This window comes from Triturus cristatus, chromosome 1_1 (assembly GCF_964204655.1).
Source record: "Triturus cristatus chromosome 1_1, aTriCri1.1, whole genome shotgun sequence".
In the NCBI taxonomy this organism is placed as follows: Eukaryota; Metazoa; Chordata; class Amphibia; order Caudata; family Salamandridae; genus Triturus; species Triturus cristatus.
Genome location: NC_140579.1, coordinates 1049973314 through 1050001281, shown reverse-complemented (window position 1 = coordinate 1050001281; position 27968 = coordinate 1049973314). Strand labels below are relative to the sequence as shown.

The window sequence follows — 27968 nt, the reverse complement described above, 5'->3', positions numbered from 1 at the left end:
ATTTCGCCTAACAGCTGTAGCATACTTTTTTCCTGCGTAACTGACAGTCTCGGGTGGTACGCGATAGGAAGTGATGGTGCATAAACAGGAAGTTTTTGCGCTCAACGCGCTAGCATATACCAAGCTCTCGAGGTACAGTGCACTGTTTGTATTCTATCATTGTGGGTAAAGGACTTTGGGTCCGACATATAGGCTGTCAATGGGGTCAGTGGGGTTGGGTATACACTGTCCCTTTCCACTGACACGTGTGGTATGTACGCGTGTGGTTGTAGCCGGTAGTGAGCATGTTGTGCCTGTGTACAATAATAATATAGTTGGAGATCTGGCGCCCCGAATCCTCCTTTGTGGTATGGTTTCGTCAGTGTATCCCAGCGTATTTTGGCCTGTTTTCCCGCCCATGTCAGCTTCTGCATTGCAGTTCTCAGTTTTGAAAACATTGCCTGTGTTAGCCAAATAGGAATATTGCTAAATAAATATAAAAATGTTGGTAGGATAATCATCTTTTGCAGAGCTATCCGATCTGCTAGGGAAAGGGGCATCCGTATCCATCTGTCTATCTGTTCGTCCAGTTTAGTTATTGCTCTGCCATAGGGCTGGCACTAAATACTACAGTCGGAAAAAGGCTTCATTCCCAAGATAAAAGGCCAGATGAATCAAATTTGTTTTAAAACACATGGATCTGGTGCATCCGAATGCTGACAGCCAAAGAATCAACATCAAGAATGCTGCCCACAACTAACCTGGCATGCGGTGTTGGCATCATTCTCAGCATCAGGCGCCACGTTGACCCTAACCGTGATGTCTGCAGCTACATCGTAGCTCCAAATAGAGCAGATTCAACATGGCAAAGAAAACAGACTCAGGAAAGAGGTAACGACATTTCAGCCCAAAATTCTAACACGATCTCAAACGTTTTCTCTTCCATAGAAAGTTTGCAATCAGCCCTTGTTAAGTGTCACTCTGACTTTTGGCTCCCTTGACCACCCACCCTTTTCTTAAACTTGCCCCTATTGTTCCCTGGTTAAGTCACTGCCCATTATTTCTCCTCACCCACACACACTAGCTGAATTCTTCTTAGGCCTCCTTCCACGCTGTTAATCTATCCCACTTTGTCATCCCATCACTGTCTACACACAGTCTTTGTCTTACTATCTTCATCTTCCTACAACTTCTGCGCACAGGTTCTTGGGGTTAATCGACGCATTTTCTATGGTAAATGTCCTCTCTTGTGTAAAGCGCTCTAAAGCCTTTGGGCCGTGTTTGTGATATACAAAGTGCAGTAAACATATAAATAGGTAAACTAACTTTTGTCTTTCTAACTCTTGTTTTTCTTTTTTTCCCTTAACTTTATTTTTGAGGTTTTGGTGTATTTAGTTTGTATGTAGACTGTGGTCTGTGTTATGACTAGAAATTGCTTGCTTTGCTGCAAGCCGCTCCTTGCTTGCTGAAAAACTGTTGAATCTGTGGCTTTTTGAGGTCTGATTGGACGAAGTGGTTGTCGATATTTGGTTTGTGTGTTTTTAATAGGTGCGGTATGTGAAGAAAAGTTATAGAAATCTGGATTTCATGCAGAGAGGACCTTCAAGAAGCTTGACTTGTGAGGCTGAAGCTTTGCCATGTCATCTATCCTGAGAGAGCCTTGGGTCATCACCCAAATGTACTTCTTCCTAGGATCCGAATTAGGGACTTCCCCTCTTCTGTTATAGTCATAGCAAAGAGCTAGATGCGGGGAAGGTGTAACTTACCCCTACACCTGAGCTACTGTCTTTTGACCTTTCGTACGAACTTAAGGCATCCTTATCAATAGGTTGGAGAAACAGGTTGTTTTTGCTTTTGTGGTTGGGGATATAAGGGCCTGCATAATAAGGGTGTTTATTATTTCCCAGGATCGTTTGGCTGTGTACCAAAATTAAATGAATATATTGCAATCTATTCTACAGCTGTATTCTTTATCAGCTGGTGGATGCCCTCTGTGCCTTAATCTTTAACCAAGCAAAATAGGATTCCTTACCTGGGCCTACAGATATATCCCACAGTGGAATGCACGGCATGTGAGAATTATGGTATCCTGCTGTCCAACACCCCGACGGAACTCCAAAACTGGAGGAGGTTTACACTGTCCTGGGTAGGTAGACTAGCAGCTATAAAGATTACGCTGCTACCCCTAATAATGTACATAATGCAGACCCTGCCAGTGCAACCTCCACCCCAGGTCCTGGCCACAATGCAGCACTTAATAGCAGACTTTATCTGGGGCGGAAAGAAGGCTCGGATGGCACGCCCCCAAACGTATCTGAAGCATTAGGACGGAGGGCTGGGCGTTCCACACTTAGAGCGATACTACCAAGCCGCGCAGCTTCAGTATATGACCGAAGGGAACAAGCAAATGTCAGAAAAACATTGATGCTTTATTGACCGTGCAATAGTGGGCATACATGTGTGGAAAGTGCCCTGGCTCCCCAGGCCTCACCGGCCTGCCGGGGTCTACATCTCTCTAGTTATGCGAACCACGATGATGGTGTGGGATAGGGTTCAGGTGTCTCGTGGACTGTCCACCCCTACGTCTCCCTTGGCCCCATTCATTGGTCACCCGGACTTCCCTCCCACACGAACTAGGCAGGATTACCTTAAGAGGCAGGAGGCCAATTGCAAAAGGGTGGGCGATCTCTTTGATAAGGATGGGATAATAGACTCCCCCAGTTAGTTACAAACTATAACCTACCTAAGACAACATACTGCCAATACCTGGCCCTAAGGCATTGGGTTACGCAAACACAAATCAGCGCGCATGCAAGTCGCCCTTTAACCAAATTCGAAAAATGGTCCATAACCAGACATTCAGACAAGCGCCTGCTCTCGAATATATACTCGTTTCTGCTTGCACCCACACAGCAAAATAAGACACCAGCGCAGCGTAGGTGGGAGTCGGAGAGTGAACAAGAGTTCTCCCTAAAAGAATGGCAAGATATAGTACACAGAGCCAGGGCCTCCTCCTGCAGTACAGCAGGAAAGGAGATGTTTCTCAAGATAGCACATTATTGGTACTATACCCCCAAAAGAGTCGCCCGCAGGAGGCCAGGGAGCGACGCTCTTTGTTGGCGCCACTGCGGCCAGGTAAGAAATCCGATCCACATGTTGTGGCAATGCCCGAAGATACAACCCTTGTGGGATTCTATACTACCCGACATAAACGCTACCTATGACACAGACATACCAAGATTCACTAGTTACATACTCCTAGGCCCCCCAACGCCCTAACATATCCCCTAAAATCATGCCGGGGTAGAGCCATTGCACTAGCACTGGGGGCTGCCAAGTCGGTGATACTGTGATACGCAAACAAATGATGGACGGAATGTTGAATGAATCATAAATTCACCCCCAGTCAAAAGATCTGGGTTTAATCCATCGTTCTTCTGCTCACTACGCCACCCCAGTTTGGACCCAGATATATGCAAATCAGTCTTGACCCTGTGCCTCATGGGAACAGTCCAGCCCGAACTGCCAAGCCGGGTCCTCCCTGGACCGGAAAGAAGCATCCTTGGACTTGTTTCTGGGTATTACCCTTCATCAGCCATGCTAGCTTGATTCCAGTGGCAAAGTGAGAAAGGGACCCACATCTGGGCATACCCATCCCACCTCACTTAGGGCGAAAAGTGATATGCAAACAAATGATGGACGGACTGCTGAGTGAATCATACATTCACCCCCAGTCAAAAGATCTGGGTTAAATCCAACGTTCTGCTCACTATGCCACCCCAGTTTGGACCCAGCTATATGCAAACCAGTCTTCACCCTGTGCCTCATGGGAACAGACCAGCCTTAACTGTTAAGCCAGGTCCTCCCTGGACCGGAAACAAGCATCCTGGGACCGGTTTCTGGGTATTACCCTTCATCAGCCAGGCTAACATGAATCAGTGAGCAAAAAAACGATGGATTTAGGCCCAGATCTCTGTACTGGGGTGAATGTATGACACATTTTTCTGCATTTTGTCCATCAATTGTTCTTTTTGCATTTGTCACCCCGAGTGGGACGGGTATGACCAGACGTGGGTCCTGTGCCATTGGAGTCAAGCTATCCTGGCTGATAAGGGCTGAAAGCCCGAAACCGGTCCTAGGATGCTTGTTTCCAGTCCAGGGAGGGCCTGGCCTGGCAGTTCGGGCTGGACTGTTCCCATTGGGCGCAAGGTTAAGACTGATTTGCATATGGCCGGGTCCAAACTGGAATGGGATGGTGAGCAAAAAAACGATGGATTTAGGCCCAGATCTCTGTACTGGGGTGAATGTATGACATTGTTCTGCATTCTGTCCATCAATTGTTCTTTTTGCATTTTGTCACCCCGAGTGGGACGGGTATGCCCAGACGTGGGTCCTGTGCTCTCCAAGCCACTGGAGTCAAGCTATCCTGGCTGTTGAGGGCTGAAAGCCAGAAACTGGTCCTAGGATGCTTGTTTCCAGTCCAGGGAGGACCTGACATGGCAGTTCGGGCTGGACTGTTCCCATTGGGCGCAGAGTCAAGATTGATTTGCATATGTCTGGGTCCAAACTGGAATGGCATGGCAAGCAAAAAAACGATGGATTTAGGCCCAGATCTCTGTACTGGGGTGAATGTATGACATTGTTCTGCATTCTGTCCATCAATTGTTCTTTTTGCAAGCAGGTGATACTGGCTAGATGGGGCACAGAGGGGATCCCAACAAGGCTAGACTGGCTGCACAAGCTGTGGGAAATAATCGGAATGGAAAAGATTACAGGAGGATTGACACACCGGCTTCCCCGCTTCGATAAAACATGGGGCTCCACCTGAACTTAATGAGCTCACATGCCCCAGGTACCTTCGGGTGCTAGGACTCATCAGGCATCATATACAGGACCAACAGATATCTCTCTCAGCGGTACTGTGAACACAGAACAGGAATACACCACTTCCCTAACCCTAAACCAGCACTAGCTCCCTATAGCGCCTTCCCTCTACCTTCTCTTTCTATTCTATAACTATTTCTTTTTAACCCCTCTATTTGCTTTATAATGCTTTCCCCACCGGCCATTGGATGTAGATAGTGGCTATTGTTATTGGGAAATTTAATAAAAAGATTTAAACCACAAAGTGAAATAGGACCTCGCCTGATAGCCGTGTTCGGCCTCTAAACCATCTCTGTTAGTTTCATTGGGATCACCCTCCAAAACTTCATTTCATCCTTTTAGGACACTCTAGGCCTTGAGAGGTATTGGCACCCTCCTGCAGCCCCTTGAAGTAAAACAGAACTAGCTAACACTACACTTAGGGATGGCAGAGACCAAGGAAAGGCCTTGGGCTTCCCAGCAAGGGTGCCAAGGGAATTTAACATTCAGACTAGAACTAACTTGGTCAAAAGGGATATCAATACTTCACCTGAAACTGCATTGTTGGATCTATCAAGTCAGGCACTAGAGTTGGCATATAAAAAAGTAACGTGTTTCTGGGGATCACTAGAGCAAATGAAGACTGTCTTCAAAGTCCTGACAAAACGGAGCATTATGGGTGATGTAGTTCCGTATAGGCTGCTCAGGAAATTGTAATGGAGAGTCCGTTTGCTCTTTGAGGATACAGAAGCAGACAGACGGATCATTGCTCGTGTTCATGCCAGACATGCAAGAATACAGAGCAGAAACTGCTCTACATTCAAACTTTTATGTACACGTTTGGTATAGCTGATTCACTGGCTTCCAAGACTTTAACTCAACCAACAGACCTCACCTGAGGAGCCACTTTTTAGGCCTGGAGTTAGAAAAGACCTCCTAATTTTACCAAAATTATATGCATAAAATACGTTCGAGGCATGTGGGCTGCTGAATTCATATCTGTGCATAGATCGCCGCCTAGTGTTGGGTCCGGATGATTGCACATTGTTGTCCTGGAAGAGTCTTCGAAGTATCCTGAGATGGGTGACTCCTCCCCTGGACCACAGTGCGCATGGGCATCCTCTCCATCCTCAGATTGTTTTTTTCCGCCATTGGGTTCGGATGCAACTATCTTAGCTCAACTTCGGAATACTTAGTTTTAGGCCAAAAGGCCTATAGTTTTCGTCGGTACAGTTACCGTTCGGTGTCGACTACTAGTTCTAGTGCTCCACACCCTTCTTCCCAATTTCGAATCGAACTGGTCCAAACTTCGACGCTCCATCGACGATGGAATCGAGAACTCCGTTCAAGAGGTGTCCGTTGTGCCACGCCAAGTACCCTCACATCGATGTCCACCCGGTCTGTAATAAATGCCTCTTGCCGGATCACGACGAATCAAAGTACATGGCCTGCGCGCGGTTCCGATCCAAGAAAACTCTACGGAACCGACGGGCAGCGAGGCTCGAGGCGCAGCAGGCAGCGCCCGCACCCACCAACATATTCAGCAACGAGGACGCCGAGAGCGTGGAAGAAATACTATCTAGCCCCGCTTCGGAGCATGGTTCCCAATCGGACGACGATGACGAAGAACTCTTTCGACGTGAAGAAGCCGTCGACGAGGTAGGGGACATCGACGAAGCCTATGGGGCTGAAGAAGACAGCTCTCCCGAGGAGTTAGGCCAATCCGTCGAAACGGAGGCCAAAATTAGTCGTCAGGCTCCGGGCCTTACCCAAGACCTAATCCATGGTTCCTCGGCCCCGCCTTCCGGCCCGGCACTGAACGCTATGCAAGAGCCAATATTACCCAAGACGACCGGGTTGTTAAACCCTAAAACATCCATCGCTCCAGTCCCTTCCAAATCGAAAGCGAAACTGGTGTTGGTCGGATCAAAGGCGTCGAAACAGTCCACTGCCTCGGCGCCGAAGAAAGTCGTCGGCTCCGAACGCGCACAAAAAGACTTCGGCGCCGAGCTCACCGCAGCAGACGCGGTCGACGCACTGAAGAAGCGCGCCCCCGTGCACCACAAGGCACCGACACCGAAGCCCGTCGCCTCCACAGTCAAAATGGCCGCCTCGGCTACGTCGACGCCTAAAGCACCGATGCCGAAGAAGTCCTCGACTACGTCGACTATCGATGCATCCCTTCAAGCCAGTGACCCCCTTCCGACAAAAAAGTCGGGGTCGGCCTCCACACCTACTACCAAGATGCCCACCAAACCACCATCTCAGTTTGCTGTGCAACAGGTCTCTGCATCTCTCCAACGTATACGGGACCAGGTAGCCCTCCACTCTACCTCGGGTCCCCACACTACCTCACACGGTACAGTGCACTCGGAGCCCACCAACATTACCTTTGGGCTGCCACCGACATCGGCACCGAAACTCTTTCAAATTCGGACACGTGTCCTCCACACACAGTCCACCACCTCTGGCCTACCAGAACACGAACCTTCACGGCCACAGTTTATCGACGCCGACACTGGCAGGCTCATGCTCCACAAGCGCAAGATCACTCCAGTCAGGGAAGAGGTGCCATACAAAATTCCTCTTAAACGCAAGCTACCGGCGGAGCAGGAACCAGTGCTACAAGAGCACCTCCATCCCCTCCACTTAGATCCGCAGTCCTTTTCTCCTACCCCTTCTGAATCGGACCCAATGCAGGAATATGGCGGGGACGATGCCATCTACCCCGGGGACGCAGATCCCGATGAAACACAGGATCTTGATCAGGCATGGGATGACCCCACAGACCCAAGTGTCACGCCACATGCTCAGGACGCACAACTCTACAATATTAAAACTTCCCCTACAGAGGACACGGCCGCATTTAATGCCCTTATCGAACGGGCTGCTGCTCATCATGGGGTGGAACTGCACTCTGACGCCATTGAGGAGAACTTCCTGCTTGACACTTTCGCATCTTCGGAAAGAACTGTCAAGACCCTACCCATGCTTAAAGGGGTTCTGAAGCCTGCCAAAGACATTTTCAAAGACACCACAAGAGCCCAAGTCTTAAACCCCAGGATTGAAAAGAAATATAAGCCTGCACCTGGTGACCCTAAATACATTAGGGGTCAGTTGCCATTAGACTCTATGGTGGTTGCCAACGCTCGCAAAAGAGCCCACTCACAGACAACTGGTGATGCTCCTCCCCCAGACAAAGAGTCTAAGGTCCTTGAAACATCTGGCAAACGTGTGGCAGCGCAAGCAGCCAATATCCTGCGCATTGCCAATACACAGGCACTCCTGGCACGTTATGACAGGTCACATTATGACACGCTAGAGTCACTGCTACAACACCTACCAGAGGAGTATAAAGAGTCAGCGGAGCTCCTCATTAGAGAAGGACAACTCCTCACTAACGCGTCCATAAAATGCGCCCTAGACGCAGATGACACAGCGGCCAGGGCAATAAACACTAGTGTCATGCTACGACGCCATGCCTGGTTACGCATCTCAGGCTTCAAACCCGAGATACAAAACAATATCCTTAACTTACCGGTTAACACGGAATTTTTATTTGGCCCAGACGTTGACACTACCCTGGAGAAAATAAAAAAAGACACAGATACTGCCAAATCTATGGGGGTGCTACAAACCCAACAATTTCGTAGTGGCTCCTTTCGTCGCACTGGAAATAGGGGAACATCAAGAGGCCAGGGGTCACAACAACAGTATGCCAAAGGTGGCACACAAACCACCTACGACAAAAACAACAGGGGTGGATACCGTGGATCCAGCGCCAAAGGCAGGGGACGTGGATATGGCAACACCAGGTCCTCCCCAAAAAACAAACAGTGACGCCCTCTCCCTACCCCCGACCTCTTAACACCTGTCGGGGGGCGACTCCAGCTGTTCCTGCCCGCATGGAAGAACATCACCACGGACAGGTGGGTCAGGGACATCATTCAACATGGGTACTGTCTGGAACTAACTTCCACTCCACCCAATATACCACCAAAGCACCGCCCTATGTCAGCCGAACACTTACATTTACTCCAGCAAGAAGTGCTTGCTATGCTCGCAAAAGGGGCCATAGAAGTAGTGCCCACCACCCAGCAGGGCACAGGAGTGTACTCTCTGTACTTCTTGATCCCAAAAAAGGACGGCTCGCTCCGACCTATCCTAGACCTGCGACCCCTAAACCTATATATACTGTCGGAGCATTTCCATATGCTCACCCTCCAACAGGTTCTCCCACTACTCACTCAGGGGGATTTCCTAGCTACACTAGACCTGAAGGATGCATACTTCCACATACCAATACATCCTTCACACAGGAAATACCTCAGATTCACCATTCAAGGGAATCACTATCAGTTCAAAGTTCTCCCCTTCGGAGTAACAACAGCGCCCAGGGTCTTTACCAAGTGCCTGGCGACAGTGGCCGCGCATCTACGAAGACAAAATATTCACGTCTTCCCTTATTTGGACGACTGGCTAGTTCAGGCCAAATCAGCACAACAATGTGCCGCCCACATGTCCCACACCATTCACCTTCTTCACGATCTGGGATTCTCACAAAATTACCCAAAATCAAGTCTCCAACCTGCGCACGTACAACAGTACTTAGGCGCGACAATCAACACCCTGGCTGCCACAGCTCAGCCAACTTTAGTGAGAATCAACAGCATGCAACTGCTGATCTCAAAATTCAAACCTCAACACTCCCTTTCGGCGCGAGTGTTCATGCAGTTGATAGGCATGATGGCCTCCTGCATCTTCATAGTCCCACACGCGAGACTACATATGCGCCCACTTCAGGAGTGCTTAGCACGTCAGTGGAATCAGGCTCAAGGACAGTTGAAAGACCTAGTGTTGGTGAGTGGTCGGGCATACAACTCTCTGCATTGGTGGAATCCACAAAACCTTTGCAAGGGCCGACCGTTCCAAGAGCCTGTCCCACAAATAATACTGACCGCGGACGCGTCTCTCCAGGGATGGGGAGCTCATGTACTCAATTACACAGTGCAGGGACTATGGACTACACAACAGAAAAAGATGCACATCAACCTTCTGGAACTGATGGCAATCTTCCTGGCAATGAAAGCATTCAAAGTACACCTGTGCAACAAGGTCGTGTTGATCCGGACAGACAACATGACTGCCATGTACTACATACAGAAGCAGGGAGGAACACACTCTCCACAGCTGTCTCATCTGGCTCAGAGCATGTGGAAGTGGGCCATCCAGAGGAACATATTCCTCATGGCGGAACACCTCCCCGGCAAGGACAACCAGATGGCAGATCTGCTCAGCAGACACAGCCACCAAATGCACGAGTGGGAGTTACACCCATCAGTACTCCAACCGTACTTCCAGCAGTGGGGTCATCCAGAGATAGACCTATTCGCCACAAGGGAAAACGCAAAATGCCAAAGCTTTGCCGCCAGGTTCCCACATCCACAGTCGCAGGGCAATGCGATATGGATGAACTGGTCCGGCAGATTTGCGTACGCTTTTCCCTCAGTGCCGCTGATACCGCTGGTGGCACGCAAACTGCGACAGCACTCACTGACACTCATCCTGGTTGCTCCAACATGGGCACGCCAGCCATGGTACACCACCTTTCTGGAACTTTCCGTGGTGCCGCATCAAAGACTGCGGATCAAACCCGCGCTTTTGACGCAGAACCATGGAGAAATTCAACACCCAGATCCACAACAGCTGAACCTGGCAATCTGGCTCCTGAAGTTCTAGAGTTTGGCTATCTAAACCTGCCACCTGAATGTATGGACATCATTAAGGAAGCTAGGAGACCCACTACCAGAGCTTGCTATGCAGCCAAATGGAAGCGGTTTGTCGTTTATTGCACCAACAATCACATTAACCCGCTAGACGCATCTATTCAGAACATAATCTGCTATCTATTACACCTATACCGATGCAATCTAGCATACACCTCAATACGTGTCCATTTAACCGCAATAGCAGCCTATCTCCAAAACGGGCAGCACCTCTCTTTATTCAGAGTGCCTGCCATCAAAGCCTTCTTGGAAGGCCTTAAACAGGTGATTCCCCCAAGGCACCCCCCAGCCCCGGTGTGGAACCTCAACTTGGTCCTCACCAGAATAATGGGTCCACCCTTTGAACCTCTCCATTCTTGTGAGATTCAATTCCTTACCTGGAAAGTGGCTTTCCTGGTTGCCATCACTTCCTTAAGAAGAGTTAGTGAACTCCAGGCACTAACCATTCAAGAGCCATTTATACAAGTTCACGCAAACCGGGTCGTACTGCGTACCAACCCCAAATTCATGCCTAAAGTAATATCGCAGTTCCACATGAACCAAACCATCGAACTGCCTGTTTTCTTTCAAAACCCACAAAATGTCGCTGAGAGGATGCTCCACACACTAGATGTAAAGAGGGCCCTCATGTACTATATTGACAGAACTAAAAACTTTAGGAAGACTAAACAACTCTTTGTTGCCTTCTCTCCACAACACAAAGGCAACGCCATTTCCAAAGCAGGTATAGCCAGATGGATCGTTAAATGTATCCAAATTTGTTATCAAAAAGCTAAACGCACATTAACGATTCCACCACAAGCCCACTCAACACGGAAGTTAGGGGCCTCCATGGCTTTCCTGGGAAACATTCCTTTACAAGAAATATGTAGAGCAGCCACATGGTCCACTATACATACATTTACAAAACACTACTGTGTAGATGTACACTCAAAACAGCAGGCAGCTGTAGGACAGGCTGTTCTCAAAACTCTTTTTCAGACTGCTGCAGCTGGCACGGGTAGCCGCCGCTAATAGGAGGTACTGCAGTGTATTCTATGCACAGATATGAATTCAGCAGCCCACATGCCTCGAACTGAATATGCTACTTACCAGTATGCATCTGTTCTTGGCATGTAGGGCTGCTGACATTCATATCGCCCACCCTCCTCCCCGGCGCCTGTCGCAGCTGCAGCTCTCAGAATTACTGTATAGCATGGTCATCACTTCCTGTATCTACTCCATCACTGCCACAATGGCCAAAAACAATCTGAGGATGGAGAGGATGCCCATGCGCACTGTGGTCCAGGGGAGGAGTCACCCATCTCAGGATACTTCGAAGACTCTTCCAGGACAACAATGTGCAATCATCCGGACCCAACACTAGGCGGCGATCTATGCACAGATATGAATGTCAGCAGCCCTACATGCCAAGAACAGATGCATACTGGTAAGTAGCATATTCATTATAGGGGCTTTCACCTAGCACTCTTTATCCATTGGTCTGTTAATGTAGCATTCACATTTTTCTTAGGCCCACTACAGCATACAGTATGGGGCAGAGTGTCGGCCCACTTCAGCCATTCACTAACTTCACAGTGAGTGGCGGCATTCTGCTCTTTCATTAGAAACACAGAAATAGTTCTCTTCAGTGCCTGGGACTACTATGGCAGCCTGTGGTTTTTGATACCAAAACATATTTTTGCTTTTAGGCAGTGTTCTTTTTTAGATTGACGAGGACCCAACAGCTTCCCCAACAGTAATGTTTAGCAAGAACCATGACAAAAAATGAATTGACAAAGACAAAAGCCAACGCCAGACCTATTGGCTTTGCCAGTTTTTGTTATAAATGGAATTGAGTTGCTAGCTCATTCTCTTTCCAAGTGTTGTATTGTCTGTGCCAAACACAACAAGATGATGGACGGAGTGCTGAAGCTTTTGGCATAGTGAGCAAAAGAACGATGGATTAAACCCAGATCTCTTGATTGGGGGTGAGTGATTGAAAAGTTTCAGCACTCCGTCCATCATCTTGTTGTGTTTGCTGTATTGTCTATGCCACTATCCCTCAGACATTTTGTGCATATCAGGAGAGTGACCTATGCATCCCTAGGTGAACTGAATACAGAGGCGAAGGCACTTATAGACTATGAGGTCATGGTATCTAACTCCATATCGGCATCTACCATGAGACCTTATTTGAACTTTCCTTTCATTCGCTTCCTCCTCTTGCCTCACATCACCACTTTTATGCTCAGTCCCTTCACCGGTTCCCTTTCTTTTCCTACTCTCTTAATCTCTTTTCAATTCTTTCTGGTCCCCTCTTCATTCTCCTTACTTTTTCTCTCCCTAACATTTCCTTTCTTTTGCATGCACACTTACCCCACAACTACATTGCCTTCCCCATTATCCCTCACTTCCTCTCCCATTCTTCATTACTTTCAAACCTTTGAGTTTGAATTACCCTGAAATTTACCAATAAGTGGGTGACACCATAAAAATGAATGGGTGTGACCTAGGATAATTGTAGATTGGATTATCTCACCCACCTGAAAATCTTTCCTTAGTAAATATGATGCACAAGGACCCAGTTCCCAAGGTAGACCTGATCAGCCAGCTATGCGTCTTCTGGGGTAGTTTCAGCAGTTCTCATCTGTTTTTTCTTGTGTGGCTCTTACAAGGAATCAATTTTCTTTTCTACAGTGAGATTTTCGAGACACCATGGTCTGAAGATGTCATTGCAGTGCTTCATTCGCTGCTGGAAAGAGGGGTAAGTGAAAGATGTTCTCACAATCCATTATTAGCCAGAAGGAGATATGAGAAATTCCAGTTGACCAGTTACAAAGTTTTGGGGGGGATTTCACAACAGTATTTACATCTTATTTGTCATTAGATTATGCAAGTTCTTTGGAAAGAAAATGTTAAAGGTTAAAAAAAAAATACTAACTGAAACTCGTCTTTATACGCACTACACTGTTTTTACCTTTTCTTGATTCCGGACTAATTAAAATATTGTCTAGGACATACAAGCTTTTTCTTAAACTCACTTCATTTGAGCACTCACTTTTTTCTGATCACTACTGCAATAACCAGTGGTTTCCCTCCGGACGGAGGTAAGCATACTCAAAAAGAAGCCCAATGATGATGCTGTCACGTTTTTAATTTGGTGGAGAACCAAGATATACCGCCCCTTGACCTATAAACGTGAATGAGGGTTTTTAATTACAAAGTTGCAAGCCCTGGTTACTCAGGTCAAGTGATCCATTCCCTATTGATATTGAATATTGCTGCAAGGAAGCTGAATCGATCGCAGCCTCTTCTCCCTCCACTTGATTAATCACATATCTAAGATCACAAGCAATGGTGGAGTGTTTCAACCTCTGAAGCAGGATCTCAGGAGTAAAAACAGAGTGAGAGCGTTAATTTCCTTTCTTAAAGCACAGGGATGTATCCTAAGTTAGTAGTAAACTCAGGAGGAGAAACCACTCCATGAAACAGAAGTTCAGAACCTTGTCTGTCTGGAGGCTCAAGAAAAAAGACCGGTCCATTAATTTGAGCGAGACCAATCTTCACAAGCTGAATCAAGGGAAATTGGTAGCTTCTCGCTCCTAGAGTGATATTTAAATGCAAAAAGCTTATCAATGTGAGATTTGCTCCCAGGAGGCAACTTACACAAGGTGGATATTAGACCTGGCACCTTGGCGTGAGTCTCACTTCCACTTTTTGTCGCTGTGCCTCATGTGTTTTTATGGTGTTGGCCGCTCAGAGCACTGTGCCACTGCCAACCAGTGTCACAGTGCAAGTGCTCCCTATTTAAAATGTATTTGTTGGTTGGATTCCATGATTGGTTTATTTGGTTTACTGTCAGACCCCAGTAAAGTGCACCAGGAGTGCCCAGGGCTTGTAAATTCAAATGCTGCTAGTGGGCTTGCAGCACTGGTTGTGCCACCCACAGAAGCGGCCTGGTAAAATGTATCTAGGGTCTGCCATTGCAGAACCTGCGTGCAGTCTGGTACTGTCATGCTGACTGGGCAAGTGCACCCACTTCCCAGTCCCTAAACCTTACCTTTACTTCATATTAGTCACCCCTATGGTAGGCCCAAGGGCAGGGTGCATTGTAAGCATAAGGTAGGACAAGCCCTGATGTGTGTGGCCTGTCCTAATAGTGAATTACAGCCATTTTCGTTTTTCACTATTGTAAGGCTACCTGTTCTCCATAGGCCAGAATGGGCTGTTAGAATTGTTACATCCTATGATCCTAACAGACCCAGGGAACATGGTAGAAATTCGAGTTTAGTATGCCTGAACTCAGAATAATAAAATACATCTTTTAGTAAAGTTTATTTTAATATTCTGTGTTTGCAAATACCACTTTTAGAAAGTTGGTATTTGCTTGCTTGACCATTTCAGCCCGCCTCTGCTGTGATGTGTATCTGCCTGTCTGGTTGTGTGAGTGAAAGGGCTGGGGAAACCCAGAGGGGCAGGGCTAGGCAGCCTGGTGGTGAATAGGAAGATTGGCAGTCAGATGGGTGGGAGGAGTAGACCTGGGCTCTGAATAGGGTTGTGCTCTGCTACCACAATGCTGGCTCCACCTCCTGCGGAGCGGCTGTGTCTCTGCCCTGCACCCTGAATAGAAAGACAGAGTCATGTCAACAGAGTGCTCAAGAACTGGTTTGGACTGGGCAAAGGCCCCTCAACCCCAGAGGACCAAAGGAATTAGGGGTATAAGTATTGGGACCCTGCTCCCAAGAAATGAGATCAGATCCTGCTGAAACAAAAAGAACCTCTGCCAGAAGAGAAGGAACTGGGAAAGCTGTAGGAGGAGTAACTGTCCCTGACCTGGGGGATTGGCCTGCAGTGGTTGCCTTGCTGCTGAAGGAGAGGAGAAAAGACTACAAAGACTTTTATTTCAACTTGTGCTTAAAGATCTCCAAGGGCTTGAACTGAGCTTGCCCCCTGAACGAAGTCCCAGGACCATTGGACTTCATCCCCAGCTCCCCAAAGTCTTTTGGAAGTGCCTGCTGCTGTTGTTGGGCCTTCTGAGGGACTGCGTGTCGCAAGGAGCTGGAAGCGCGACGCCAGGAAGAGAAGCGTGCCGCCGTCGGAGCTGTTGCCGTCGCATCTCGCAGAGAGTGTCGCCGCTGCAGCATCGCATCGAGCGGAAGCGTCTCGCATCATTCTGGAAGTGTCTCGCAACGCCGAAGAAGCGTGTCGCCATCGCAGCCATCGTAGCTGTCGCATTGCACCGCATCGAGAGGAGTCTCGCATCGAGGAGGAAGCGTGTCGCCATCGCAGCCATCGTAGTTGTCGCATTGCACCGCATCTAGAAAAGCGCCTCGCATCCACGGAAAAGCGTGCCGCGGTCGGAGCCGCTGTCGTCGCATCTCGCAGAAGGGGTGACGCCGCTGCAGCATCACATCGAGCGGAAGCGTCTCGCAACGTCGGAGGAGAGTGCCGCTGCCAAGACCACTGTCGTCGCATCTCGTCAAGGGTGACGCCGCTGTAGCTGACGCATCGAGTCGAGCCTTCTCGCAACATCGGAGAAGCGTAACGCATCTGAAAGATCCCGTCTTTATTTCTTTTGCACCAAGAACTTCAACGCATCTGCATCGCTGCAACACTTTCGTTGCCCTGCGTGTCGCATCTAAGGTACATTGACTTAAAGTGTTGCATTTAAGAACTTAAGAGAAACTAAGCAATCTTCTACCAACTAAGCAACCGTATTGTATATTTTTAATCGTTTAATGGTCTTGTGATAATCTTATATAAAGATTCCTTATTTTTAATATAACTACCTGTGTGGTGTCCATTTGTAGTGTTGTCACTTGGTTACTGTATGTGTTCACAAATGCTTAACCTATAAGCCTTGTCTACTCGCGCCAAGCTACCTAGAGGGTGAGCAAGGGGTTGTTTTAGTAGTGTAACCCCTTACCCTGACTAGAGGAAAGGTTCCCTGCTTGTCACAAGTACCTACCTGTGCCAACCAGAGAACCTGGATTCTAACATTGGTGGTCAGCGGTGAGGATTCTGTATTTGCATTTGTGACTCATGTACAGTGATTGGTGAACACTACTTAGTGAGTGCAGACCTTAAACGCAACCAATACTTGTTGGTAGATTTCTTTTGGACTGTCTTTTTTTGGCACTGCCAAGCTTTACCATGGTGGAGAAAGCAGCATCCATAGTCTCTGTGAATACTGAATTAAAATGGGAGGAAGAGAAATTGGATAGTTACACTGCCAAGCAGCTGAAGTCCTTCTGCAAGAGATTTAAAGTTTGCACTGGATGGTTGGGTGAAGGGTAGCAAAGTGAATGATTTTCAAGGGCTTCTTGATTTAATGGCATGGGAGCACTTGTCCAGTAATTGTTTTCCTGAGCTACGCCAACACCTGATTGATAGTAGGCTGACTAACCCTAGGAAGCTTGATGAGGAGGCGGACCGCTGGGTCAGTACCAGGGTCCATAAGGGTCAAGTGGGAGATTCCGCCATAGGTGGGCAGGGTCCCCAGCAGAAGAGTGGGGGGGACAAGGGTAAACAGAGGGAGTTCCAGAAGAGGCCCCAAAGTAATCCCCAAGGGAACCAAGGGAAACGTTCTCAGCCTCCCCCACCACAGAAGCCAACCGGGGCCCCGACAGGTACACCTGTTCAGAAGGGGCCCATCAGATGTTACAAGTGTGGTAACATGGGGCATATTGCCTCTGATGTGAAGTGTCCATTATTTGGTAAACCAGCACCCACTGGTGCTCCATCCCGGCAGGTGACTAGTGTAGCCCTGGGGAGGAGATGGATGTCCAAGGTGGGTGGGGTCCCACAGAGATGTCCCTGGTCTCATTAGGAGACCGTGAAGTGGTCCCCCAAACCCAGCTGCCTGAGAACACTACGAAGTACAGGCAGTGGGTGACCATAAATGGCCATAGGGTTGAAGCTCTCAGAGACACAGGAGCCAGTGTGAAGGCTGTCAAGCGCCACCTGGTGTCTCAGGAGCAGGTTGTCCCAGGAGCATTCTATCCGGTTGTTGCCGCCGACAACACCGAGAGTCACTGCCCAGTGGCTCAGGTTCCCTTTCAGTGGAGGGGGGGGGGGGTTGGGCGGGGGGGTCTCTGGTACTCTTCAGGTAGCTGTGAGGCCCGCCATGCCTGTAGACTGTCTGTTAGGGAACGACTTGGAGAGCTCACCTTGGGCTAAGGTGGAGCGGAGTGCTCACCTGGAGATGTTGGGTATGCCGGATTGGGCGTGTGTCACCACACGGTCCATGGCAGCCAGTAGAGGTACTCGAGAGTTCCTGGAACCTGACAGGGAGGCCCAGGGACCGGCCTTAAAGAGAAGGAGCAGGGGGCGCGGGAAACCGGCCCCTGAAGTTCCCACGGTCCAGGAGGGAGCAGACCTTGAGGGGGATGCCCTGGAACCTACAGGGGAACAGATAGCTGAACTGGGGGACCTGCCTGAGCTGACCCATTGGCAGCAAGGAGGAGGACCCTCCAGGGAAGAATTCTGCAGGGAGCAGAAAGAATGCCCTTCTCTTGTGGGTATGCGGCAGCAGGCTGCAGACCAGGCCAACGGTGATCAGTCTGGAACACACTTCATTTACTGGGAGAACGACCTCCTGTATTCTGAGCCTAAGGTTGCTGAGCCTGGGTCAGCCCGTGTGCTGGTGGTACCCCAGCGCTTCAGAGCCTTCCTACTGGGGCTGGCTCACGATGTGCCATTAGCAGGACATTTGGGGCAGGACAAGACCTTTGAAAGGCTTGTCACCCACTTCTTTTGGCGCCAAATGCACAGGAGTTCAGATACTCACTGCAGAACATGCCAAACTTGCCAGGCAAGTAGGAAGAGTGGAAGGAAGCAGAAGGCTCCACTCCAACCATTCCCTGTGGTCGGTACCCCATTCCAGCAAGTGGGGATTGACATTGTAGGGCCACTGGACCCCAGGACAGCGATGGGCAATAGGTTCATCTTGGTCCTGGTGGACCATGCCACCCGGTACCCGGAAGCCATCCCTCTGAGGACAGTGATGGCCCCCGTGGTGGGACGTGCGCTGATGGGAATTTTCTCCCGAGTGGGATTCCCTCTAGAGGTGGTGTCTGACCGAGGTACCAACTTCATATCTAAATATATGAAGTCCCTTTGGCAAGAGTGTGGGGTAACCTACAAGTTCACCACACCTTACCACCCCCAAGGAAATGGGTTGGGTGAGAGATTCAACCAAACCCTAAAAGGCATGATAATGGGTCTTGAGGAACCCATGAGGCGTAAGTGGGACGTCCTCTTACCATGCCTGCTCTTTGCTTACAGAGAGGTGACACAGAAGTCTCTAGGGTTCAGTCCCTTTGAGCTGCTGTACGGACACCCAGTGAGAGGACCTCTAAGTCTGGTCAAGGAAGGCTGGGAGCAATCTCCCAAGAAACCTCCCCAGAATGTATATAGTTACATGCTGTCCTTCAGAAACCAGACTAGGCGTTTCAGGGAACTTGCTGAGGCAAACCTGGAAGCCAGCCAGGAGGAGATGAAGCGGTGGTACGACCAGAATGCCACTCTGGTAGAGCTTCAGCCTGGACAGAAGGTATGGGTCTTGGCCCCCGTGGAGCCCTGTGCGCTCCAGGATAAGTAGACCGGTCCGTTTGAGGTGGCGGAGCGCAAGAGTCCGGTTACCTACTTGGTGGACCTGAAGTCTCCTAGGAACCCCTTAAGGGTCCTACATGTCAACCGCCTCAAGCCCCACTTGGAGAGGTCCCAAGTGGGCATGCTCTTAGCGACAGATGCTGGGATGGAGGAGGAGACCGAGCCTCTTCCTGACCTCCTGTCAGTCAAGGAGCAAGATGGGTCAGTGGATGGTGTCATCCTCTCTTCCGCCCTGACCCCTGAGCAACAGAATGATTGTCGCCAGCTGCTGGGACAATTTTCTGATCTGTTTTCCCTGGTTCCCGGTATCACTGATTGGTGCGTCCATGATGTGGACACTGGGGATAGTACACCTGTGAGGCACAAGGCCTACAGGGTGACTGACCGGGTAAGGGCCTGCATCAAGGAGGAGGTCTCCAAGATGTTTGCCCTTGGGGTAATTGAGTCTTCAAGCAGTCCTTGGGCCAGCCCAGTGGTCTTGGTCCCAAAGGCTGCAGCGCCGGGAGCCACACCCGAACTCCGGTTCTGTGTGGACTACAGAGGGCTCAATTCGGTCACTAGGACTGACGCACACCCCATCCCCAGAGCTGATGAGCTTATAGATCGGCTAGGGGCTGCCCACTACCTCAGCACGTTTGACCTAACGTCTGGGTATTGGCAGATCGCCTTGACCGATGGGGCCAAAGAGAGGTCAGCATTTTCCAACCCTGATGGGCATTACCAGTTCCGGGTTATGCCCTTTGGGATAAAGAATGCCCCTGCCACCTTCCAGAGGTTGGTCAACCAGGTGTTGGTTGGGCTGGATTGGTTCAGTGCAGCCTACCTGGATGACATTGCAGTGTTTAGCTCCACGTGGGAGGAACACCTGCGCCACCTCTGGGAAGTGTAGATGGCGCTGCGGAGGGCAGGCCCCGCGATCAAGGCGAGTAAGTGCCAGATCGGCCAGGGTTCAGTGGTGTACTTGGGGCACCAAGTTGGGAGTGGCCAGGTGGCACCTCTTCAACCCAAGATAGAAACCATCCTGAATTGGGAGTCGCCCAAAACCCAGACAGAGGTGAGAGCCTTCCTAGGTCTCACCGGGTACTACAGGAGGTTTGTCAAGGGGTATGGCAACATTGTTGCCCCCTTGACAGCGCTGACTTCAAGGAAGCAGCCCAGGAAGGTGATCTGGACTGACACCTGTCAGAAATCTTTTGAGGCCCTGAAAGCTGCTATGTGCACGGCGCCCGTGCTTTTGGCTCCCAACTTCTCCAAAGAGTTTATCGTTCAGACAGACGCTTCAGAGCATGGTGTGGGGGCTGTTCTTTCACAGATTAATGAAGAGGGCCTAGATCAACCTGTAGTCTTTATTAGCAGGAGGTTACTACCACAGGAACAGAGATGGAGTGCTATTGAGCGTGAGGCATTTTCTGTGGTCTGGGCGCTGAAGAAGCTAAGACCCTACCTGTTTGGGTCTCACTTCCGGGTTCAGACAGATCACAGGCCCCCCAGATGGTTGATGCATATGAGGGGTGAGAATCCAAAGCTGTTGAGGTGGTCCATTTCCCTACAGGGTATGGATTTCACGGTGGAACATCGCCCTGGTACAGATCACGCCAATGCTGACGGTCTGTCCAGATTTTTCCGCCTTAGTGATGAGGAACTCCCTGGGCTAGGGTAGTTCTCCCCACTTTTCAGCTGGAGGGGACACGTGTTAGACCTGGCACCTTGGCATGAGTCTCCCTTCCACTTTTTGTCGCTGTGCCTCATGTGTTTTTATGGTGTTGGCCGCTCAGAGCACTGTGCCACTGCCAACCAGTGATACAGTGCAAGTGCTCCCTATTTAAAATGTATATGTTGGTTGGATTCCATGATTGGTTTATTTGGTTTACTGTCAGACCCCAGTAAAGTGCACCAGGAGTGCCCAGGGCTTGTAAATTCAAATGCTGCTAGTGGGCTTGCAGCACTGGTTGTGCCACCCACAGAAGCGGCCTGGTAAAATGTATCTAGGGTCTGCCATTGCAGAACCTGCGTGCAGTCTGGTACTGTCATGCTGACTGGGCAAGTGCACCCACTTCCCAGTCCCTAAACCTTCCCTTTACTTCATATTAGTCACCCCAATGGTAGGCCCAAGGGCAGGGTGCATTGTAAGCATAAGCTAGGACAAGCCCTGATGTGTGTGGCCTGTCCTAATAGTGAATTACAGCCATTTTCGTTTTTCACAATTGTAAGGCGTGAATGGGCTGTTAGAATTGTTACATCCTATGATCCTAACAGACCCAGGGAACATGGTAGAAATTCGAGTTTAGTATGCCTGAACTCAGAATAATAAAATACATCTTTTAGTAAAGTTTATTTTAATATTCTGTGTTTGCAAATACCACTTTTAGAAAGTTGGTAGTTGCTTGCTTGACCATTTCAGCCCGCCTCTGCTGTGATGTGTATCTGCCTGTCTGGTTGTGTGAGTGAAAGGGCTGGGGAAACCCAGAGGGGCAGGGCTAGGCAGCCTGGTGGTGAATAGGAAGATTGGCAGTCAGATGGGTGGGAGGAGTAGACCTGGGCTCTGAATAGGGTTGTGCTCTGCTACCACAATGCTGGCTCCACCTCCTGCGGAGCGGCTGATGTCTCTGCCCTGCACCCTGAATAGAAAGACAGAGTCATGTCAACAGAGTGCTCAAGAACTGGTTTGGACTGGGCAAAGGCCCCTCAACCCCAGAGGAACAAAGGAATTAGGGGTATAAGTATTGGGACCCTGCTCCCAAGAAATGAGATCAGATCCTGCTGAAACAAGAAGAACCTCTGCCAGAAGAGAAGGAACTGGGAAAGCTGTAGGAGGAGTAACTGTCCCTGACCTGGGGGATTGGCCTGCAGTGGTTGCCTTGCTGCTGAAGGAGAGGAGAAAAGACTACAAAGACTTTTATTTCAACTTGTGCTTAAAGATCTCCAAGGGCTTGAACTGAGCTTGCCCCCTGAACGAAGTCCCAGGACCATTGGACTTCATCCCCAGCTCCCCAAAGTCTTTTGGAAGTGCCTGCTGCTGTTGTTGGGCCTTCTGAGGGACTGCGTGTCGCAAGGAGCTGGAAGCGCGACGCCAGGAAGAGAAGCGTGCCGCCGTCAGAGCTGTTGCCGTCGCGTCTCGCAGAGAGTGTCGCCGCTGCAGCATCGCATCGAGCGGAAGCGTCTCGGATCATTCCGGAAGTGTCTCGCAACGCCGAAGAAGCGTGTCGCCATCGCAGCCATCGTAGCTGTCGCATTGCACCGCATCGAGAGGAGAGTCTCGCATCGAGGAGGAAGCGTGTCGCCATCGTAGTTGTCGCATTGCACCGCATCCAGAAAAGCGCCTCGCATCCACAGAGAAGCGTGCCGCGGTCGGAGCCGCTGTCGTCGCATCTCGCAGAAGGGGTGTCGCCGCTGCAGCATCGCATCGAGCGGAAGCGTCTCGCAACGTCGGAGGAGAGTGCCGCTGCCAAGGCCGCTGTCGTCGCACCTAGTCAAGGGTGACGCCGCTGTAGCTGACGCATCGAGTCGAGCCTTCTCGCAACATCGGAGAAGCGTAACGCATCTGAAAGATTCCGTCTTTATTTCTTTTGCACCAAGAACTTCAACGCATCTGCATCGCTGCAACACTTTCGTTGCCCTGCGTGTCGCATCTAAGGTACATTGACTTAAAGTGTCGCATTTAAGAACTTAAGAGAAACTAAGAAATCTTCTACCAACTAAGCAACCGTATTGTGTATTTTTAATCGTTTAATGGTCTTGTGATAATCCTATATAAAGATTCCTTATTTTTAATATAACTACCTGTGTGGTGTCCATTTGTAGTGTTGTCACTTGGTTACTGTATGTGTTCACAAATGCTTAACCTATAACGCTCTGAGATAAGCCTTGTCTGCTTGCGCCAAGCTACCTAGAGGGTGAGCAAGGGGTTGTTTTAGTAGTGTAACCCCTTACCCTGACTAGAGGAAAGGTTCCCTGCTTGTCACAAGTACCTACCTGTGCCAACCAGAGAACCCAGATTCTAACAGTGGAGTAAAAACATTTCAATGTAGACTAATTCAATGATGGCCCTTTACTTTACTTTTTGGTATGCTTTATAAGCTTCTGTCATATAGCAATCTTTTTTTCAGCACATTATTTTGTGGTGTTTCCAGGGTCAGTTCCTTTTTCTAATGCCCATGTTTTCACAGTCTGTCTCTTACTGCTTTCCAGGTTGTTAAACAATTAGCAATTGTCCTTCCTTCAACTGGCTGTCCCTGGAACAACCTCTGCAGTTATTCCCCAGAGCATCAGATTAAAAGCTGTATGTCACAGGAGCCCCTCTCTCTACACCTGTGTGTCTCATTGATTGTTTACTCTTTATCGGTCTCTTTTTAGGTGGAGCTGCCATCTGGTACATTTGATCTGTTGATCCAGAATTTGAGCCAGTGGTCACCAAAGTTTATCAGATCCATGAAATTTGCCAAACTGATGCTGAACTTGTTGACCAAATACCAGAATAATGTGAGTACTGTCTTGTAGGCAATGGAAACCCACAGGAGGCAGACAACTCAATGTGCAAGTGTGTACCTAAAATCGTGCATGACAGACTGTTCTGAGAGAATGTAGTGGCAGCTGTTCTTGGACAGTGGCATGTTTTGTGTTTGTGGCACCGTAGTGGCTATGATGGGTGTCACATGGCAGTATCTTTACAGATTGTGACACAGTGGAAAATAATAAGGCAAAGGCTGTTGAAGGGCAGTGATGGCTCTTGTGATTGCTGTACAGTGGCAATATGTAGTCATAGCATGTAGGTGGTTGTAGTGTTGGTGTTTTTCCATGTACAATCAACGTAATCTGGTTTGTTTGCAGAATGGTGGATGTTGTTTTGGTTCCAGGATATTAATTTCAATTTTTGCCTGGGCATAGCAGAAGAAGCTTGAACATAATGACCCAGACCTGTCAGTGGCCTCAGGCAGTGCCTGTGATTCAAACTATATTGTCTTGACTAACCTTGTTGTGATTCTTACAGATCCTGCTGTCTCACCATAAGCCACTGTACAGTGCTCTGGCCCTGAATGAAACATTCTTGAAAAAATCTCTCCAAGCTGCTCTGAAGCGGCTGCTTGCTTCCTGAAATGATGTCTTTTGCCTGAACCTTCCTACGTCTCCCCAGACTTTACTTGTTTATACACTGACCGAAGACAAAACATCAAGGCACAATGTTGCAGAGTGGACTTCTAGCAGATTTCAGGTACTGCCATGGATTAGGAAACCACACTTGAGCTACCTTTGGGGGCAATTTATCTTTTGAGCCAAATTTATTGTTTGCCTCCTCAGAATTCTAACCGGCATTCTTTCCAAGACTATCCACCTGGCTAGTGCCGCTTCTTCCAAAGTAAGATCTTTGTTACCCTACTGTGGGAAGTTAGGCAAACGTGCAATAAGCAAATTGAAATCTACGCAGTAGGGCTATGTGATTGTATCCTACAAAACTGGTGAAGCAGTGTGGAGCGGATTACTCTGGTGAATGCAATATTACTCCTGGAAAATTGGTAGTGCATTCACAAATAAACATCTATTGCAAGCCTTGTAGAAAAACTGTATTTGTTTGCATTGCATTAGTCAGTAACCAACTTTTGTATCCCTATTTTCAACCAAAGACATAATGGCACTTGATTAACTGAGAGGATATTCACCGTGCCAGCATACATAACCCTTGGAACACCAAAGTAGACCATTCTCTGTTTAAAACGCTGGCCCTTACATGACTCTGATTGTGGTCAATCCCATCTCTTTGCAAATTAATTTGCCCCAGGGCTGATTTTCGCCTCCCAAACCTCAAGGACTTGTCAACAGGAAGCACTGCAACGACTCTTGGTTTCTCCTAGGATATGAACATTTTCAAAGCCATACATATTGGCTGGCAGTTGTGCTTGAGCTTAGGTCTCCTAGAGTGATAGCAGCCAAGTTACACTTGAATCACCAGGATGGAATACATCAAAGTGATGTGCTCACATTCAACTGCCGCAACCTCATGGACCTAGAGAAAAATAATGTGTTGTCCATATACCAACATTCTTTCCCCGACTATGAGAAAGATCTGCAAGGCCATTGCATGTTGGTAATTTTCTTTGCTGTTGGAATTAAACACAGATCAGAAAACCCCTGTCCTGTATCCTGGGTCTTATTGATTGGAATAGAGTAAGACAGTGGTTAATGAGGTTCTATCAGAGACAATGCTCAGCCGCAAAGTCTTGCAGTAGATTAATTAGAGGTGAAGGGTTAGGGATAGGCGTTCCTGCAAATTTGATAGAAGGGTATAAGATCTAAAGTGGATTCATGACCATTTTGTAGTTTAACCCAGAGAAGAAGGGTTAGCCACAAGAGATCCTCTTAGTGCATAATGATTATAGGAAGTCTGATGCTGAGAAGGGACAACAGTACAGAAAAACAGGCGGTCCCAGTAGAGAGCCTAATGAACAGATATCACATCACCCATCTCATTAATTGAAAGAAAAACAATTTCAAAAGGTCACTTCACTTCTTATCATTGCATTATTAGCCAAGCATCATAAACAAATATAAGCATAGGTGCTCCAGGTGGGAAAGTGCTCAAAGGAAGTGCTCATTGTTGAGGGGTTTTGGAAATGTGAGAAATGGGAGTGTATATACAATATTCAAAGTGTCTTATAAAAGAAGACCTGTCTGATAGCCAATGAGGCCACAAAGCATTTACATATAAAATCAGTTACTTAGATACATTAACACAATTACTGTTATCACAGTTGTATGACATAATCAGTACAGGCATTGAAATAGCAGCCGACGTTTTGACCCCATCAAATAATCAGGTGCATTGAGTCCTTAAACCGGGGTCTTCTTCAGGACAGAGGGAGCCACCTTATATCCAACCGTTTTAGCAGTGGAATCTTGTTGCGAATGTGGGCCCGTAGGCTCTTATGACAGAGGTATCGAACGAAAGATGCAACCCAGTCCCATCCATGGACTGCTTGAGTAAAAGGGGTCAGTAAATCAAAAACCGGTATGACCTCAAAAGGGAATAAATCAAGACGTGTCTTGTGTAAATGTAAGACGTATATCATGACAGCCATCAGCTCATGGCAAGTAGATTACAATTCAAATTGCGCAACAGGAACGCGCATAATTAAGTAACTGGATTTATTCAGATACCTCGCACCATTTGGACCAAACCGCAATTTGAATTGTAATCTACTTGACGTAAGCCCGCTGGATTTTTCCTTTGTTTTAACCAATTTTAACACCCGAGATGACATTACTTGTCCTATTGATAGAGGTGCTAACAACAGGTTAAATATTGGTGAGAGAAGGCATTCTGGTAGGTTTCCTTTGTGATAGCCCTGGATATAACCTTTTTTTGTTTCACAGGGCCTTTTTCCATTCATCCTTTGATTCCACTAACAAAAACGTTTCCGAAGTTCATTCTCTCATTGTGGCAAACAAATATTACCAGACAACATTAGCAAATTCCTTTTCCGCATCTTAACTCATTAGAATGAGAAAAGTGAAATTCAACTTCAGGTAGCGAATTATGTGTCTTACATCTGATTCTTTATTATTTTCGTTGTTGGTGGCGGGGGAGGTGGCACAATCACTAAATGATTGAGACAATGCTGCTGTTGGGTGGTGAGGCACAGATGTGAACGGGGTTGTATTGGTAGAATAGAATACCTGTTTTGTAAAATTTGAGTGGAATAACTTCAGTGTTAATATTTTGTTAATACATTCTTTTCATGTTATGGCTGATTTTGAAATGGTCACCATACAGAAGACAGTTGGTAGACAGATATTTCTATCTCCACTTCATTTCTGATTGTCCCCTTGTTGTTTAAGTCATTTCCATCCAGGTGAGTCCAACTGCTGTCATAGGTTCGAACTCTACTGGCTGTTTTGAAAGCTAGACTACCAAGAGCTTGCCAACACACAGCACAAAAACTTGCCATACATTGCAGTGAAAAGCACATTATTTGGACCGGAAAAAGGTCACTGTGTATTCAGAGTTTTTATTGGGAATTTTAACAGATGCTCAGTTGATCTTTTCTTTATTGCTAGGTAAGCCTAGAAAAAAGTAGTGGAAGAAAAGAGCATGATGTTCAGTCCACACTTTTAATTTGAGATTGATAAGTATTATTTCCCAAAACGTATGTTCGAGGCATATGAGCTGCAGATCACACACTTAGCATAGATCGCCATCTGGTGTTGGGTCCGGATGATTGCACTTGTTTTGTCCTGGAAAGTCTTTGGAAGTCACGAGATAGGTGACTCCTCCTTTGGATCATAGTGCGCTTGGGCATCGGCTCCATCCTCAGATTGTTTTTTTCCGCCATCAGGCTCGGATGTGTTTCTCGCGCTCCAGTTCGGAACCGTTACAGATTCCATTTCGACGCACAATCCTTCACCCTTTCTACGGTATTGTCTTGATCGCGAACCCTAATCGTCGCGCATCTCTCCAACTCGAAGTCTTCAATTCCGGTCGTCGACGAAGGCCTTCGGGCCAACCTGGGCCTTAGCATCTGGCTCATGGAAAGGATGCCATTCAAGAAGTGTCCTCAATGTGGGTCAAAGTTTCCCCACACCGATCTGCATGAGGTGTGTAACCTCTGCTTGTCACCGGAGCACGATGCCAGAGACTGTCCAGCTTGTGCCTCTTTCCTCTCCAAAAAGACCATTCGGGATCGGCGAGCTCGGAGGACCATGGCTCGCTTGTCGACCTCCATCCCTGACGACAAGAGAGCGTCGATGTACCAG

General features: G+C 48.2%; 1 protein-coding gene across 4 annotated transcripts in view; it reads left to right on the top strand.

Moving 5' to 3' along the window:
- The window catches only part of FANCE (FA complementation group E), a 202486-nt gene extending 177707 nt beyond the window's left edge, over nucleotides 1-24779 (top strand). For all 4 annotated transcript variants that reach the window (XM_085651094.1, XM_085651084.1, XM_085651086.1 and 1 more), the window contains 3 exons: nucleotides 13308-13374; nucleotides 23577-23702; nucleotides 24211-24779. In XM_085651094.1, the coding sequence (XP_085507220.1) occupies nucleotides 13308-13374; nucleotides 23577-23702; nucleotides 24211-24315 (298 nt within the window). In that variant the 3' untranslated portion in view covers nucleotides 24316-24779. The remainder of the gene's footprint in view (nucleotides 1-13307; nucleotides 13375-23576; nucleotides 23703-24210) is intronic.
- The last annotated feature ends 3189 nt before the right edge of the window (nucleotides 24780-27968 follow it).